We start from the raw sequence: 19,507 nt of genomic DNA on the forward strand, positions 1-19,507 counted from the left end.
GACGATATAATTCGCGTATTAGTTAATCCGTTTGACCTTGCATGCTCCCGTGACCCGGAAACGGTAGACGATAAATCAACATGCCACATGCAAGTTTCTCGGTATCTTTTATTTGAACTTCTGTTGATATTTAAGAATCACCATTCAATGTTGTGAATATAAATGGGACATGATTCATATTTCTGCGATGTACATACTGATAAGTTTCACTACAACAAGTGTATCCCACGCAATACGTCTATGGATATCGTCGATCAGCAAGATCACCCTCAACAACAGGTGTGCGAAAATGGGCTTGACAAAACGTGTTTCAAAATAACATCCCCGCGTTGCTGAATATGATAGGGTATATATAAGCAATAAAATGCTACGTACATATTTTCGGCGTTAGTTCCACATTACATTTAGGATAGTTTTCCTTTCGGGAATACATTCATAGATTCTAGCATGATTTTAGAACAGTTTCACGAAGGATTTCTAAATTTATTCCAAAAATATGAAGACCACCATGTTTGCGCATTGATGATAGATTTGTAATTGTTTAATTATTTACAGCTGTTTACAGGTTTTAAAATTTTAAGTTATATTTAATAGTTATTTTTCCCACAATGATGGTGTGTGGGGACAGTAAATATTAGTCTTTGCATCAGCACAGTGTAACTGATCAAACTTCAATTATTATCTTTAGTTTAAACATATTTATTCAACAATTATTATCTTGCACTCTGAAAATCAACTATGTGAATAAGTAACTCTCTGATGTCATCATTTTAATTTTAGTATTCCATGAATAATGAATAAATCAGATCCTTAACATATACATACTAAACTCATATGGACATTAATCTTGTGCATTATGTGGTTTGTTTCCAAATAAAACAATTCTGAAATATAATTTAATAGGAATTAATTTAATTTAATTACAGTAACAGTACTCGTAACAGTACATGACATTTTTGTTTGTTTAATCACAAGAACCATGGTGGCACATGAGCTGGTAAGTTTGCCGTAGGTTTCTTAGAAAATGCTATCTCAGTCTTCTGGTTGGAATGAAAAGAAACATGCCTGTGTACATGTTTACCCTTGCCAGATGTATTTTTTCCAGTCAGCCAATCCATTACTTTTGTTCACCTTATGTGGTCTATTTTATACATACAGGTACTGCTTCCAACCTGTTTTTTCTTTGTATGCAATCACAGTATCACAACTTCCTCAGCTGGTGTGTATAAAAGTTCCCCTGTCATCATGAAAAAAGAATTATAAAGGAAAGTCATATTTTCATTCAAAAACATATCTGTCTTTCCTTGAATACTCTTTGTCTAAGTGCCAGAAATGTCAGTGTCATAAAAAAATTAAAAAAAGATTTTCATAAGGACTTTTCTTAGATAGACCTAGATCTAAGTCAAACCATGTGACTAGTTAGGTAGAATTATAACCTTATAAGCCCTCATTTCTGAGGTGTCCATATTTTTCACCTTTTTAGGACTAAATGTGATCCGTGTAGATCTGCCTGTTTTGTTATGTAAAACAAATTCTTGTCTTAAAAAATGAGAAAAGGAATCATTCAGACGAATTTTTTTTATCCCATTGATTCACGAAAATCAGTTGAAATGTACAGTGGTGACTTTTGTACCCAAAATTTCTAGTAATTTGTTACCCAAATGGGTATGTGATTATGTAGATCTACCTAGAATTATTTCAAAGATATACATTAATTTGGTGTCTTAAACTTAACATAATATCACTTTCCTATCAAAACAATACATTCTAACTTAGGTTTAACCAACTTAACTGGCCTCTCCTTCTGTGACAAGACGTCAATTTTCTCTCAAAACTAAACAATCAATTTCAAGGATCACAGTCATAATCATATTTGGAACTTGATGAAATATTTTATTATGTGTTCTGTTCATCTACATGAAAACATAAATATAATTATAGATTATTGTCTTATTTTCTTAGGTACAAATGCACAAAGTATTTTGGGTACAATTTAATTTGTTTTGGGTACAAAATCACACATATATATATATATATATATATATATATATATATATATATATATATATATATATATATATATATATAGGAGCCTAGAATCTATATATATTTACACTACCTAGTTGTGTACCAAAATGTCATCGGTTCAGAGGACGGGAGGTTCTCAGAAAGTTTTCAACAACATCTTTAATATTTAAATTGTTCTTTTTGTAATGTTAGACCAATAACAATATTATGTTATTATTATGGCATATCAATACGTTGTATCGCTCTCCGTTGCGTTCGTTTTTAGAAAATATTTTAAAATTAAAATCATCGAGCGTGAAATCCATTACGGTTTCGGATTTAGACTTAAACATTTGATGGCGACAATCACGAAGAAATCTGAAACAAATAGGAGTGAATACTGCTCTCCATATCAATAAATAGTAAATAGTTGACGAAAAATAGTAAATTATGGGATTTTCTTTTCAATTTGAATCTATTTCGGAATTTCTTTATGATAGCTTACCAACTTTTGCATATTTTGCTTCCATGTGTCACATGCGGTACGTGCTTCCGGTTTCAGAAATGATAGCTAAAATTGCAAGTATTTTGTATATTTCTCGTAAAATGCATTATTTTGCTATTGAATGGTTTACCTAGAATGTATATCAGTTCAGATTTTGCGTTTCATCCAATATTTGTCATATTTCGCAGTGTGTGTTGACTTTGTTCAACTCAACAAATCGCGAGTTAGGCCACGCCCAAACGTATCACTGATGTTTGTCGGCTTGTCAATGTGTCGGAAAGTTTATCAAACGAAATCATTTGCAAACTCTTTAAAAATGAAATTCTTTTTACAAAGATTTATACATACGTGTCAATAATTCTAGAAAATTAAGTTAGATGTAACAAAATGATTGTAATAGTCTAACGGGATAACTATGCATGTGGAGTTGTTTGTTTACCGCCGTTGCCATGATCGTACAAGTTCCATCCAATCGATGATGTTACGATTCAGATTGTTTTTGTTTACAATTAGTTACACCGAAAGTTGCTAATTTTTAGAAATAAAGGAACATGAGTGTTTTCCTTTCGTCAGCAAACAAAAAATTATGATCGAATAGGAAAAATGATGAAATTATAAAGAAAATATCGGACTGCATGCCGCTCAACGTGAAGTGCCAAAAGTCAACAATGGCCGTTTCTGGTAGTTGTGTGCCGAGAAGTTTGGCCGAAACTTTTTTAACTCGCGATATTTTCTTTTTGAGGTAAATAAATGACTGAACGTTTTGATATTGAGCAAGCCGTGCATTTATGCATGCCATACGTAATTTAAATGTTACGCAAAGCCTTCTTGGTAAATATATATGGCGAGTTTTATTTTGGGGTGTTGTTATGCTATTCGCCTGTCGAATGGGTTCGACATCAGATGCACGGGGATGGACACCTCTGTCGAATGGGTTCGACGTTAGCGTGCAGAGCTTTAAGGGTTGTAACAGTGCTACGTGGAAAAACCTAGCTACAGCTGAAGATGATTCTCGTCTTGGCAGTTGGCATATGGTATTGTTGCGCTAGGCTTCCGTCAGTCGTGGCACGTTTTAGCTGTTCACTTGCTGTGAGATTGTGATGGTAGGCAAATGAAAACCCAACTTTTGTATAGCTCAACAAGTGATGTTGCACTTGCATGTCATGTTGGTGTGTTTCGGCACCATGCTCTCACGTGGTTGTGTTTTTGCGAGTTTCCCATATTTTCACCATATGTCTGCAGTACCTCATTCTTTTCACACAAATCAATCCAAATCCATGCAGAAATGACCAATTCATTTCTTATGTTAATTTTGTATGGATGTCGGCAACACAAAGTTAGATATTTACGTTTGTACTACTACGCGTTTCTTCTCTTTTTTTTCTTCTTTTTTTGCGTTTTCTTTCTTTCTTTAAAACCTTAACCCATGGACCTGAACGGTAAGGTGTTATTGTTGACTACTTTGCAGGCTCCAGTGCGACCGAGAACTCACTGATCTCTGTCGAGACACATGATATCACAATTGGCAAGCCTAAAAACTTCCCTTCCTATGGGTGGGACAACGAATATGGTCAAGCGGAGATACAGTAAGTTATGGGGTGGGGGATTGAATCGTTACATATTTGTGAAACTGAAGGTATAGCGTCCGCAAATCATTTTAAGAACGTCATTTTATCGCGAGGTCGTGAATGGATACATGCCAGCTGTAAAGGAACTATAATATTATACGTGTATGTGTAAATGAAAGTATGTTTGAAATCTAACGTATATGGCAGATAATTTCATCATCCTTGACAAGTGATATCCCAAGTCTGTTTTAAAAATGAGGATGGATGTTTTCACACATGTTGGTCACTAATCGACCTACAGGCGTAGGTTACTCCAGGTACAGAAACATATGTGTAATTGCACTGGCATGACACGTATATTACACATGTGGGACGGGATACGAAATTGTGATTTCTAAACACATTCCACGAAGCGACCGTAGCGCTAAGACGATCGTAGCTGCCATACATTAGCATAGACTTACGACGGTCGTAGCGCTAAGACGATCGTAGCTGCCATACATTAACATAGACTTACGGCGGTCGTAGCGCTAAGACGATCGTAGCTGCCATACATTAACATAGACTTACGACGGTCGTAGCGCTAAGACGATCGTAGCTGCCATACATTAACATAGACTTACGGCGGTCGTAGCGCTAAGACGATCGTAGCTGCCATACATTAACATAGACTTACGACGGTCGTAGCGCTAAGACGATCGTAGCTGCCATACATTAACATAGACTTACGGCGGTCGTAGCGCTAAGACGATCGTAGCTGCCATACATTAACATAGACTTACGACGGTCGTAGCGCTAAGACGATCGTAGCTGCCATACATTACACATAGACTTACGACGGTCGTAGCGCAAAGACGATCGTAGCTGCCATACATTAACATAGACTTACGACGGTCGTAGCGCTAAGACGATCGTAGCTGCCATACATTAACATAGACTTACGACGGTCGTAGCGCTAAGACGATCGTAGCTGCCATACATTAACATAGACTTACGACGGTCGTAGCGCTAAGACGATCGTAGCTGCCATACATTAACATAGACTTACGACGGTCGTAGCGCTAAGACGATCGTAGCTGCCATACATTAACATAGACTTACGACGGTCGTAGCGCTAAGACGATCGTAGCTGCCATACATTAACATAGACTTACGACGGTCGTAGCGCTAAGACGATCGTAGCTGCCATACATTACACATAGACTTACGACGGTCGTAGCGCTAAGATCGTATTGTGGAACGGAACCGTAGACAGAATCCTACAGTCGACTAATATGCATATGGAAAGGGTATTGTCGCTTTATTTACAAATTTACTTTACTCGCATACTCCTAAAATACGTTATTTATATATATCAGTCAGTCACAATAAAAAAATAGTATTATTATTATTATTATTATTATTATTGCTGACTGCGGCGGAAACAATATATGCTTAATAATTTGGCTGTGCTTAAGAAACACACGTGCGTGTATTTTGTGCGGCAGCATTTAGGTTTACATTAATAATGTCTGGTTTATTCCAGTGTGCCGCCATTCAAAGCATCCAAATATCTGGTGACCAACGGGGAGTTTCTTGGTTTTGTCCGTTCTGGTGGTTATAGGTGCAAGAAGTATTGGTCCAGTGAGGGATGGAAGTGGCGAGAGTTTAAACAGGCAAATCACCCGGTGTTCTGGGTCTGCAATAAAGGTGCTTGTTTCATCTAAATTATGTTAATTGCTGAAAAAGAAAATTTGATTCGATCAACATTGATATAAATGTCTCTCCAGCTACTAGAATGTGTTGTGCAATGCGCTAGTCACGTGAATTATTGAAGCTAATGAATCCCAATATCATTTCCTCCAAATACTGGCCGGTATGAACTGAAGGATTGAGTTTGGTTATCCACGGTCGCGAGGATTTAACTGATAGACTGATTTCTTACAGGCTGCGTGGGGGGTTGTGGCGGGGACCTGGCTAACTGGTCTCACTGCCATATCAAAGATGTATCCGAGAAGATACTTAAAAAGGATGACAACAACAGCCAGAGCGTCGACACTGAATACAGGTTGACTGATTTTCCTGCACAGTAATAAAGATGCGAACAACACGATACTAATATTGTAACACTTCTGGGCCTAGATTTTCGAAACGATCTTAGCTAAGATAAATCTTAACTACTTACGTTCAAAGATAAGATATCTTAAGACTAAGATAAGATAGATTTTCGAAACAATCGTAAACCTGTCGCAGATCGCTCAGAGCTACGACACCTATCTGTAGCGGGAAAATAGCTCGAAGTCGTCAAGCGTATCGAGGGGACGAGTTCTGTCTCGGAATATCCTCGGTCTTGTCATCAAATCATTGTCATCTTCATCATGAAAAATGTCCAGAGCAAATTATACCGCCATCTTGGATAAGGGTAAAATAAACTTACGACAGGTATAGGGCTATCTTAGATTTACGACAAACTTAAGATATCTTAGGGCTACGATAGTTTCGAAAATAGGCTACGATAGCCTACGATTTCTTTACGATAACTTTACGATAATTTTAGGGCTAAGATCGTTTCGAAAATCTAGGCCAAGGACATTACATTACTCCAAAACACTCACCCAATCCTCTGTATGTCGCATTACTTCTGTACCCACATTAAACTATTGTTGAATCAAGGATCATGAAAGTGACTTAGACCTAGACTCTGGATCCTAGAGGAGGTAATACTAGTCTATCCCTACCTATTGAAAACTGCCTTTTTATTGGTGGATTAACAAGGTGGGTGAGTAAATGTATATTAACAGAATTTCAGTTCCATCACAGCATGATAGCTTTGTGTGGGAGGAGAGCCCTAAGTTATGCAGCTCATAGACGAAAACCCTGGGCTGAAACCAACGAGCACTGGTATGGTTCTTACAAACCATGAACCATAATCCACTATTCTCGGATTCTGGCTTGACTAAGGGACGGAACTCTGCCCTGGGCCAACCGTGCTTCCTAGAATGTATTACGTATTATATTGCACAGTGACAACATTAACAATAGTGTGATTTTGACTCTTGGCGAGTATCTCTTGCAATCCGATCTTAGAAATTGTTCTTGTTTCGGAAAATATTGTGTCTAAATTGACGAGTGTTATGTTGTTATGTGTTATTAGCATCTTCAGATAATTGTCTCAAGTTTGATCCATCCTTACTCATACAGATTTATGGCCACATGGGTGCCAATTGTGTGGCCACGGGTTCGACTCCCTGTTCGTTCGCGATTATAATGCATGATCATACCTGATGTCGTTGATTTGCCAGAAAAACCAAGTGACAATGATATATGCAAAGTTCATTGTGGCGTTTCAGAAATCATTTTAACGTTTTGTAATAGGAATCTTTGCTCAAAATATTCCATTAATGCGAATTCAAATAAAAAGTGTATTAATGTATGTGAACTACTGAAACAAGTTTCCTGGACTAAAGTTTGATGTGAACAATGTGTTCACAGGAAAATTATTTTAGATTACTGTCACTACATAGAATATAATCTTTTTGAGATGCTATTTTTGTTTTATCAAGCAAATAGTGTCACGTTCCAAAGACGGGAATTTGAGTACCAAATGTCCCAATCCATACGATCTGGACCTGTGTACATGTTGAAAACTGCGGGGATCATGGGTATACAACCTTCATACATTTGTTCAGGTTGAGATTGATGTTTGACCTGGTAAACCTTCCCATCGACTGGCCGGCTGAAGTTAATTACCATGAAGCAAAGGCGTTTTGTTGCTGGAAGGGAGCGGGTTTCCGCTTACCAACAGAAGCGGAGCATAATGTCATGAGAGGCAAACAGGTAAGTCATAAGTGTTTATATCAAACATAACGGGACGCCTCCGTGGTCTAATGGTAGAGCGTCCGCCCGAAGAGCGGAAGGTCCGGGGTTCGATCAACAGCCGCGTCATACCAAAAGACGTTAAAAGATGGTACTTGTTGTTACCCTGTCTGGCGCTCGGCATTAAGGGGCTAAAACAAGGACTGGTCGGCTCGGAGTCAGTATACTGTGTCTTAGTGGGGTATTCATTATAAACTGCGGCATGGTATCTCAGTGTGCTAGCACTATAAATCGGCATCAGTCCGGACTAGTACAAGCAGCCACACACACACATACACGTGCATGCACGTCGCTATATAAGTGCAATAATCTTGGACGCGACGTTAAACCCCATATCACCTCACCTCACCTCAAACATAACGAACACTTTTTGAATTATGAAAGCATGTACATGTGTTTTCTCTCTCATCAGAGGCCAATAAGCGACGGTACAGCCTGTGACATCATATACAGTGATAAGATAGAAGCCAACCTAAATCTTCAATATGGCTCCTCAACTGTGAGTATTCGAGTTTCAATGGCACTCCTTGATTCCCGCTACCTCTAGATTGATCAGTGCTTGTCATGAGAAAGTTATGGAAACAATTCCAATTCTTCAGTTATTCAATATTTATTACAGCATAGACACATATGTACTTCAATTTCCCGTCAGTTTCTTGACGCAATAATGAATGCCCCTCTCTAAAGCATTGTCTGCTGACGACTTGGATCCGTCAATGTTTGACAGATAAAGTTCAATTTACAACAAACATGTCACCTACAATGTCCCAAGTGTTGGTAACATTGTTGATTTCCTGTGATAGCCTGTCAACCTGTACCCGAGCAATGAGATGGGTTTCCATGATGCATTTGGAAATGTATGGACATGGCTCGAGGACCACTTCAATGGACTCTGCGGCTTCAGCACACACTGGCTGTATGACGACTTCTCCTCGCCATGCTTCGATGGCCATCACAACATGATCCTGGTGAATATCATAGCAAATGATCTAATGGTTTTGAAGATTTAATTTATAATTACAGGAGAACTTCCTTTTATAAGAAATCAACAGATGAAAGATTGGTATGTCTATGTTAAGACATTTTATATTTAGTATCCAAATAACATGCATAATGAGCATAGATCCATGTGAACATAGTGACTTGTCTGTATCTGGCGCCAATCTTGCTGAAACTTCACCTACATGCTCCTACCCTGCCAAATATACATGACTGTTGCTAAAAGTTAAAAACAGTTCATATTTGTCTTTATTTTTATACATGACAATGACTTGAGGTATAATCAACTTTGTTCATCAGCTGTTGGACATGGTGGTTAAAGTCTTATTGTTTTGCCAAGAATCTATATAATGTGTCAGGGTCAACATAACACTCGTCCATGTAGACACAATATAACTGAAAGATTGCCAAACGCGGCTTTTACACATCGAAGTATCGAATGGGCCAAATGTGCTGAATTGTTATGTTATGGCTATAAAAGGATATAAGTTTGAGAACGACATGAAAAGTGAAAATATTTCTTTTGGAAACGTATGCTTTTTCTGAAATTAGGCTACAGCAGTTTTCGATTTATGGAGGAAATGTGCAAGTCAGAAAAGCATCAACGTCAATAGCGACGAAAACAAATTATGGAATCAAAACACATGTGGAAGACAATTCGATTTACTGATTCGTAGACATGTGCACGTATGTATTACTCACCCGTTGGAAGCATCATTTTTTAGTAAACATACAGCTGTATTACACATAGTGTAAAAACATCACGTGTGGAATAGACTGTGATCATGATACTTTGCTCGGATAATCGACTCACGACAGACACTACGATGTTTTCAAGAACTCCAGAGATGCATAGACATAATATACGTGCATCTCACAACTTGCTGTATTGTAGACATATTTGTTTTGAATTTTTCAGTGTGTTTTTGTAGTTGCCTATGATATATTGTTGGATTCGCGAAGAAATACATTTGAAATAGCGGATACGAACTGGCGCTTTTGTATCGCATTATTGCAAGCATTGTGGTAGCATGAAGGGTCAGATCATCACGAAATAACAAAACATTATATTGAAGCATCAATACAAATTAACATTCATCGCCGAGTCAACTTACGACATTGAAGTTGCTAAACGGGATTTCATGACATTCAGCTACCTCATGAAATCGCGTAGCCAACATGAAAGAGCTTTCGCTCGTTAGATAAGTTTTGAAATACACTCGTTGTAATACAAAAAAACGTTATCTATATGTATGTACATTAACAGTACGTGTTGTTTCTATGTTGCACATTGAATTTTAACCTTCAATGACCTCTGGAACACGATATTCGAAACATTTGCTCATGCACTCGGCATCCATGAAGACAAAACATGAATGAGTAGGTATGATTTTACGCCGATTTTAGTAATATTTCAGCAATATCAGCACTAGGCTACCATACCGCAAACATCCAGCTCCATTTGTTGACACTCCAGACAGTACTATTCCCTGCTATATCACGAGAGCCTCTAAACATTCCAGCCTGGTCATTATTTTAGCACAGATATATTCTATTACAGGAAGTGACACCATCAGATCGGAAGTGTTACAAAACTTAATTAAGTTATCTTTGGGGTTGTGATTTTCTTGATTATAAATGTGCTGAAGCTAATTGTATATAATGATGATTCATTACAAAAGCTAGGGCACATATAAAAGGTTATTACATAAGCTGAGGTGCAAACAAACATGCATATATATGTTTTATGACATGAGCTAGGGCACAAAAAAATATTTCAATACTAAAGCTAACGCGCATACAAAAGGTTCATTACATAAGCTGAAGCGCTGATAACTGTTTCAATACATAAGCTAGGGCGCTTATAAATATTTTATTAAATAAACATCGTAAGATATTTTCCTTTTCAATTTTAGGGGTGCGGGCACCACACACCCCAACCCTCTCAATCCGTGCTGTTAAAAAAACCATCGATTGATCTTTGTAGCCACTAAGTGATAATTACCCAGAACGGTATTTTTCTCCCCTACAGTCATTCATCAACGACAGACGTCCCATTTGTTAGACGACCCATTTGTCAAGGGTGACCAGTGTAACTGCCTGGTCTTACCTACTAATTAGTGAGCTGCTCCATACTGTCGGCAGAGTAAGCTGCTCCAACTCGTTAAGTGATTAAGCAGATTATGATTGTGTTTATAAGTTGCTTTTGATCTGTGTCGGGTTGCGTGTGTTTTATTAGCAAAGATTTAGATTTAGTTATTTCAATGATATAGAATACAGGAAACTCGGTGAAGATTAACAAACAATGCTAGATACAATGTTAGGTAGAATAAGAACACATGAGATAGATTAAACTTCTCCATAATCTGAGTCTAATCTCGCATGTACTATAGGTACCGTGCTATATTACATGAAGTCGAAGTCATACAAGATTATATAAAAAAAACCTGTCTCTCCTCCCTGGCTGAAAGACGACACTTCACAAATTATTTATTTGTATAACATGAAAAGGAGACACTAACGAATACCCTGAGCCTAATTGACGAACTGAATCAGTCCACAGTACCAGCTTCTACTTTGAAAGAAGCCGCTTCTTTATATCATAAAAACTGTATAACTGTAGTAAATCAGATGTGTCTGACATATTTAAAAATATTGGTTCACGCATAAATCAGATAATCCACTGTAAGTTATTGAATTCTTTATTCAGTACAGGCCACAGGCCCTTTGTACAAAATGTATGGCATATTTATGGCAACAGTCACACTGATAAAATACGTGTTCTCTCTTCTTTACTGATATTTAGCGATACTAATAATCAGCTTTTTGTTGGTTGTAGATAAAAGAAATTTAAACTTATGGACATTTGGGTGTAGATAATATTTTGAAGGACAATAGAGATGGCGTAGGTGAGTGTATGCAGGGCACACTAGCAGGAAATGAAACTCGTTTTCTATTAGGCCAACTTGACATAGTTTGCAAAATCTTTTACGCGATGGATATTAAGTTTTCTACCAGTTTCTACTTCCAGCAAGTGTGCACTGCATCTAAACCTTGACATACATGACCGGAATTTACTCACGGTTACACAATACAAATATTCTTCACACTTCAACGTTAATTTAAAATGAGAATAGGACATTTTGGAGCTATTACATAAACTTCTATGCCATATTTGTTGAAAATTATCTTTCAAACGTTGAAATAACATCGAAGTAAATACCTGTACGTTACCGGGTGATTGTGATAACCAAATATGACTGAATCCGAGTGAAAAGAACATTGTTCTAATATTAGTAACCCAATTCTTCTTTCCTTGACTATCGTATAGATACATCATTTCATAACACTTTTTAGGTGAGCGGGGCCCCGGCATACACATTAAACGTAGCCAATATTTAAAAGCTCTCATCATTGCATTGATATGTAAAGGGAATCTGCCACATTCACCCAATACAGCGCTACTTGATGTACATTGTTTAACATTCAATAACCATTTACACGCATGTAAATGAACTTTCTCAACTTCTTCCATTTTATGGAATGCCCATATTTCTGACCGATACAGTAACATAGGTGATATCTTGGAGTCAAACAATCTGAAAATATTTTTTTTTAAGTTAACTTAAGACTAGGATGTAGACTAGGATGTAGTGACCTATTATTAGCGATAATGCTGAATGTTCGAGTGTTTTTTTCAATGAATCCTGTAAATTCCTCAAAATATGTGTTTTCTGGTCTGTTCCACTTTAATGAAAGGTAAACAAGTAACTATTGCTTGACAAGCCAACCTTGACTTATCTTGGTATAAGCTGTCTGACAAATGGGAGGTTACCGTAACTGCAGTAGATTATTGTATAACGTATCCCAGCAGGTAACATTTCACACTCAAGCATGTGTATAGTGTAATGAAGAAGAAGTAGAAAATATTTTATTTACGTGCACGATACAATAAATCATATAAAAAGCAAACACTGCAATGTCCGGCCACAGGGCCTCTGAGACACGAACAATCACTAGTTGCATTTCACTAAAATTGTAAAAATATATTTGAGCAATTTAACCTGAAGAAAACAGCCGATATGAGCTTAACACTATGCTAATAAGTTTATCACACACAGCGCTGACCGCTTATTGGATGATACAACAAGTTCCTTATGCACACTCAGCGTTAGACACTTATCAGATAATATACAACATCTTCCATACACAAGGCGCTAAACGCTTATACAACATCCTCGCACACAGCGCTGAACGCTTATTGGATAATTTACAACAACATCCTCTCACACTGCGCTGAACGCTAATTGAATAATATACATCTTCCATTCACACAGCGCTAAATGCTTATACAATTTCCTCGCACACTGCGCTGAACGCTTATTGCATAATATACAACATCTTCCTCTCGCACAGCATTGACCGCTTATTGCATAATATACAACATCTTCCTCTCACGCAGCGCTGAACGCTTATTGGAAAAATATACATCTTTCATACACACTGCGCTGAACGCTTGTTAAATAACATACAACATCTTCCTCTCGCACAGCATTGAACGCTTATTGCATAATATACAACATCTTCCTCTCACACAGCGCTGAACGCTTATTGGATAATATACAACATCTTTCATACACACGGCGCAGAACGTTTATTGAATAATATACATCTTCCATGCACACAGCGCTAAATGCTTATACAACTTCCTCGCACACAGCGCCGAACGCTTCCTCGATTCTTTACAACAACTTCCTCTCACACAACGCTTATTGGATAATATACAACATCTTCCTCTCACACAACGCTTATTGGATAATATACAACATCTTCCTCTCACACAGCGTTGAACGCTTATTGGATAATTTACAACACAATTCCATACACACAGCGGAAAACTCTTATTGAAAATCTTTATTTCTAATAACACAGCGCTGAACACTTACTGAATAATTTACAACTTCCTCACACAAAATGCTGAACACTTACTGGATAATTATAACAGTAGTGCATGTCTTTTATGTTAGAACCTGTGTAATATAGAAGTGGCTAGGGGTTTACAGAGCTTCTCACATTGCAGCCTAAATATAAACTGATCACTTGGAGATAAATTAGGGAAAGATGGATTTAATATACCAGCTTGATTATAGAACTCATACCTAATATCTGAATACAACGGGCGGATAGTAAGGCAGTGACACTCATCCTCGATATCTGTGAGATTACAATATTTACATCGCCGTCAGTGGGCGAAGGAAAAGACTCATTTTGATCTCTAGTGGGAGTGAAGCACATCTTAGTTTGGCTAATATACTCTGATGCTGTCTGTTGATTATATTCCGAACATACATTCCACGTTAGGGTGATATTTGAACTGTCGACACGTATGTAATTTATTCCCATTAACTTGTCCACTATCATTCCACAGATCGGATAGCACCGCCTTGCTTCTATGATCATTAAACATTTCTTAATAGATTCAATTTCTTGATGGGACATGTCATACGCATTCGGGATACGAATCTTGACAAAACAGATAGAGCCGAGGACTTGTGATACTGTGTGGACCATGAGCAGACAGCCGAAATAATTCTGCCAGGATCAGTAGAACTGAGTTTTTTTTTTCCAAAAATCGCAAAGTTTCAATATGGGTTGTCAGAGATGATAACCAACCCATGTCAGCACTGACGGCGGAGTCAGCAGACTTGCAGCCTACGTCTTGATAGAATCGGCATGCTCGGCGTTGAACGTTGTTAATACATCGGAATTCTCTTATACCCCATATCGCAGATCCTTAAGACGGAATGGGTTTGACAAGATTTCCAAATAAGATGTTAAATACGTCATAAGCCATTCCATCGACAGTCTTAAATTTACTGATTAAAAACGCCCAATGCCCTGTTGGCCGAGTGTGACAGTTCTTTCACTATATAGTTCAAGTCTAAGTTTTCGTGGAACCATAATCTCAACCATAATGTAACATGTTAAGCAATGACACGGATTTACAGTCATGTGGCCTCATCTGTGTAGTGCTATTTCAAGACTACAACGGGATATTGTGATTTTTAGAAAAAATGTACTGAACAACCGAACCAATCTGTATTTTACAATCACGTGTAATCCATGCGTACAAGATGGGTATCATACTGATTATTTTCGTCACTATTGTCGGTGACAGGTTCAAACATGTATGGGTTCACTTGTACTTCTTCCGAAATCACCAATTCATCTTCCGAGAAACATTCACATTCCATGATAATTCGAAATCTATTGTAACTGTCATAGTCGGACATATGGCAAGTTGTGATCAGGATACCGCAAAAGGAACGAAGTAAGTACGATCGGTGCTTCATCATTTTATACACAGATCAGCGAATATTTGAAACACAGAAGTCTCACAACAAAAGAAATAAAAGTACCGAAACGCGAACAATAAAAGCAATTTAAGAAATAGTATGTTTCACACATTGTTTTCTCACTGAATTATGAACTCAATATTTTTTTTATGTCATTGACCTTTGTCACATTTCCGTTGTTGAAAGAAAGAGACCTTATATTTCAATCCTTTTATCCCACTCATACGAAGGAAAATACAGTGTACAAATGATCACTGTTTAATTGTGGATAGGAGATGTCTAACAAAATGTGCAGCCGACCATGACTGAACGTAGCCTTGCCTGCTAGAGTGCGAACGGAGGGGCGGGCTTGTGCGATCAAGCGTGTAATTGGAGGTAATTTCCTCCCACAAGACCATTTTTAAAACCTATATATACTGAACAGCATTGAAAACGCACCAGCAATAAATCTTGAAATATTACAAAAACAACTTGAGCAATGACCGATTTTGATTAAAACAGACATAGACGGATTATTAAGAAAGACGACAAAGGAAACAGGAATACCACACAGTAATTACAATTACGTCATCAGTGTAAGGAAGACACATAGGGTTAAAATGAAAGGTCAATATCTGGTATGTCCGCCATTGACAGCAACATAGGCCATGCAACGTCTTCTCATTGATCGAATATGTCTGCGAATAGTGTTCTGGGGCATTCCACTCTTGACGTAGTGTATCTTCAAGTTCTCTCAGGTTCTGTACTTGCGGACGACGTGAGAGGCGTTGACCAAGGTAATCCCATAGATGTTCAATTGGCGATAGATCGGGTTACAGGGCTGGCCATGGAAGCAGAGGCACATTATTGTCCGCTAGGTACTGTGTTAAAACACGTGCTGTGTGCGCTCTTGCATTATCTTGCTGGAAGGTGTGCATATCCTGATGCTGATGAAAGAATGGGCTGGCGTGAGTTGCCCCCCCCCCCCCCCCCCCCCCCCATCGATCTGTCTGTACAACGCAGTCATTGTGGTAACGTTCTCCACGTCGACGCCACGCTCGCAATCGACCGTAAGCATTCCGTAAATGAAAACGGGAGAACAGCACACCATGCCACTGCCGCAATCTCCAATGACGATGCCTTGTGGCCCAACGCAGTCGTTCATTTCGATGTCGATCAGTGAGTATGGGTCCAACGTCGAGCACGTAGCCCTGCTGAGCGGAGACGTCGACGTACGGTGTCAGCACTGATCAATTCCGTCGGCCTTGTACGGTTGCTGCAGTCCTGGTAGCCGGAAGTGTACGGTCACGAAGATGCCGACGAACAATATGGCGATCCTGACGTGGTGTAGTTACACGACGTTGACCCGGACGTGGTCGATTTCTGGTGGTTCTAGTCTGCTGGTATATGCTCAGTAGCCTGAGGACTGTTGAATGATGGCATTGAAACCGTTGTGCAACGACACTACTTGACGTACCAACTTGAAGCATGCCCAAGGCACGTTCACGTTGCTCTGCTGTTAATCTTGGCAATTTTTGTGTCAGTACCCTTTACGTCTGCAGCAACAAGTGATGTGGCTTTTAAAAGTCTGTCTTTTATAGCCCTATTCTGCATGCTTCCCGTGAAACAAAACACGTTTTCCATGATGTGCACGCAAGTTGTTGCGTTTTGGCGATTTCGCTCACAAAACATTTAGGAATGTGTTTTGACGAGTTGTTCTTCTTCATGCTTCGTCCAGAACGTCCTATATTACTCATCCATTTTCATGGTGGTGCGTTTTCAATGCTGTTCAGTATATATATATACAGTCTCAGCCTACGCGATATTTTCGTTTCCGCCTTTAAAACTGATAGACAGAACTAACGTGCAAATAAACCTTATGTACACGCCGCTTTCTATGTTTTGAATACGATATTCGCTTTAACTATTTTACGATCTATTCAAATCTGCAAAGTTGTTACATACTCGAGAGACTTGCACTTTAAGTTTTCACAAAATGAAGGGTTGTTTCACCTACTCAACAATATATGCAATGTTGTTATTTTTAAAGGATTAACAGAAATAGTCAAACAATTTTATCTTGAATTGGTGATTGCTGTGTTCGTATATCTGCTAAGCTTCACACGATATATGTAGTAGATAGACACTGCACCCCAAGTCTACATATTAGCCAATGACAACATTTGTCACGCACACTAGCACTGTGGCTTTAGGTCACACGACAAAAGTAGGTTTGTTTTGGGAGCCGATTCGGGAGCACATTTTATTTCTGTACTGTCACTTGGATAATTTCATACATTCTATGGGAAACGTCTCTCTCGGAAATTAAATCAATGTATCTCGTAAAATTGATAAACATCGCAATTGACACATAACCCATAATTCTGAATTCCATCAGATTCCTGTAGGTTGTTTTTTTTATGTTGACTTTAGGAGAAGAAAGGCAGGTGCTGGTTCTTCCCAAACAAATGAGGCTAGAATTACACGAATGTTTCCATCATCCATACAAAATGTGCATGCAAGGGTGGTTGAGTTAGTTAGTGAATATTCGAGCTATTCGAGTCCCGATGATATGGGCTGGTGGGGATGTGAAGTCATGGATATTATTAAGGCCGGGCTTTAATGATCAACAGACCTCTCAGACCAATTCGAGGATAAGTTTTTTTTGTGTTTTTTTTCTATAATATATGTTTACTATACAGGGAGGTTCTTGGATATCTACTGGAGATGAGGCATCTCGCTTCGCCAGGTTTGGCTTCAGGCGACATTTCTTCCAACACCTTGGGTTCCGACTTGTGCAGACAATAGACCAACCGAAAGAAGGGAGAGTGTCATTACCAGCCCGAGTCGTGAATACACCAGTATTCGTTTTAGGGAAGGGTGTCACAGGTAGCCTTTACAAAGTGAATTACTCGATTTTGTTCAGAGGTAAAATCAAACATGTTTCGGATTTCTTTCCATATATATATATATATATTGAGATGCTTTCTCTTGTTCGTGTTTTGATGAAAAGATTATGCCTTATACTTGACTTATTTTCTGTGTGAACAAAAATCAGACTTACACAAACCATTTTGTATGTATGTTTAGCCAACAGTGGATGTCTAAGTGACATGTATCGTGTTGAGGCTGTTCCCACCACAAACCTCAACTATTGCTACGAAGGAGAAAATTCGCTGGTAGGAATCTTGGAATTGGAATTCGGCTTCCGAGACTCCGGCATAGCCGTCCTGGCAGCGATGTGTGGCGAATACACACGTGACATGAACATCACCACTGACACAGCGCTACATCTCGGGGCAGGGACAGGACGGGGGGCATTTGAACTTAGCAAGGTGTTTTATCGAGTAAGTGTCAACTATCGATTATATAACTTTGAACAACGTAGGTTATTATTCCCGAAAAAACATATGTTTCAGAACGTATATAAATTCGGTGGCAATCATTCAAAACATATTACAGCAAACAGAACGAAGCAGATTCTCTGTTGGCACCTATGAAAGTTTTCGACAATCCTATTAATGTGCTGGTCAAAGTAAATACATGCCATTCTATGCCCTATGGGCATCAATTATCACCTGGAAACTATTGACACCATGCTTCGACACCCCCTATGTTTTTTAGTTTATTCTTGTATTTTTAGTGTATAAAGTAGGGACCCGGTGTGTGCACAAAGTCCCGAACATCCATGCAACCTTCTCCAATAAAATTTTCAACCAGGTCTCAACAGTTACGTTTGAACTGCCAGTTACATTCAATCAGACACGTGTGCATGTATCAATAAAGATTTGTAAATGAGTAGGATATAAGTGGGAACATGTATGTATTTTTGGTGCTTTGGTTTTTACCCTGATATGCCCATGACCATTACGCACCACCTTTATCAAGTGAGTGAGTGAGTGAGTGAGTTGGGTTTAACGCCGCTTTTAACAGTATTCCAGTTATAGCACAGCGTGTCAGCCTAATGTGGGAGGAAAGCCCGAAGTGATGCAGGTCTCAGACGTGTACCATCTCGGTGAAACCCACGAGCATGGGTATGGTGCTGACAAACCTAGAAACATAATCGGGGCGAACCGGGAATCGAACCCACAATCTAGCGTGTCCAAGGGACGCAATTCTCTTTATAAAGTGAAGTGAAAATGTAATGTATAATATGATTCCAGCAACTGCGTCAACTTGTCTATTAATTTGTCGTATGGTCGCCTTGATAATTCCAACCTATCCACTAAACATATCTA

The 19,507-nt window shown here is 38.6% G+C and overlaps 1 protein-coding gene across 1 annotated transcript in view; it reads left to right on the forward strand.

Annotated features, from left to right (window-relative positions):
- The window catches only part of LOC124120813, an 83,098-nt gene that overhangs the window by 43,194 nt on the left and 20,397 nt on the right, over positions 1 to 19,507 (forward strand). Inside the window, exons 8-15 of the mRNA XM_046483672.2 lie at positions 3,981 to 4,098; positions 5,606 to 5,769; positions 6,007 to 6,127; positions 7,749 to 7,896; positions 8,348 to 8,434; positions 8,739 to 8,903; positions 17,972 to 18,158; positions 18,360 to 18,616. Of these exons, the coding sequence (XP_046339628.2) occupies positions 3,981 to 4,098; positions 5,606 to 5,769; positions 6,007 to 6,127; positions 7,749 to 7,896; positions 8,348 to 8,434; positions 8,739 to 8,903; positions 17,972 to 18,158; positions 18,360 to 18,616 (1,247 nt within the window). The remainder of the gene's footprint in view (positions 1 to 3,980; positions 4,099 to 5,605; positions 5,770 to 6,006; positions 6,128 to 7,748; positions 7,897 to 8,347; positions 8,435 to 8,738; positions 8,904 to 17,971; positions 18,159 to 18,359; positions 18,617 to 19,507) is intronic.

This window comes from Haliotis rufescens, unplaced genomic scaffold (genome assembly GCF_023055435.1).
Source record: "Haliotis rufescens isolate VD_foot unplaced genomic scaffold, xgHalRufe1.0.p SCAF_2, whole genome shotgun sequence".
In the NCBI taxonomy this organism is placed as follows: Eukaryota; Metazoa; Mollusca; class Gastropoda; order Lepetellida; family Haliotidae; genus Haliotis; species Haliotis rufescens.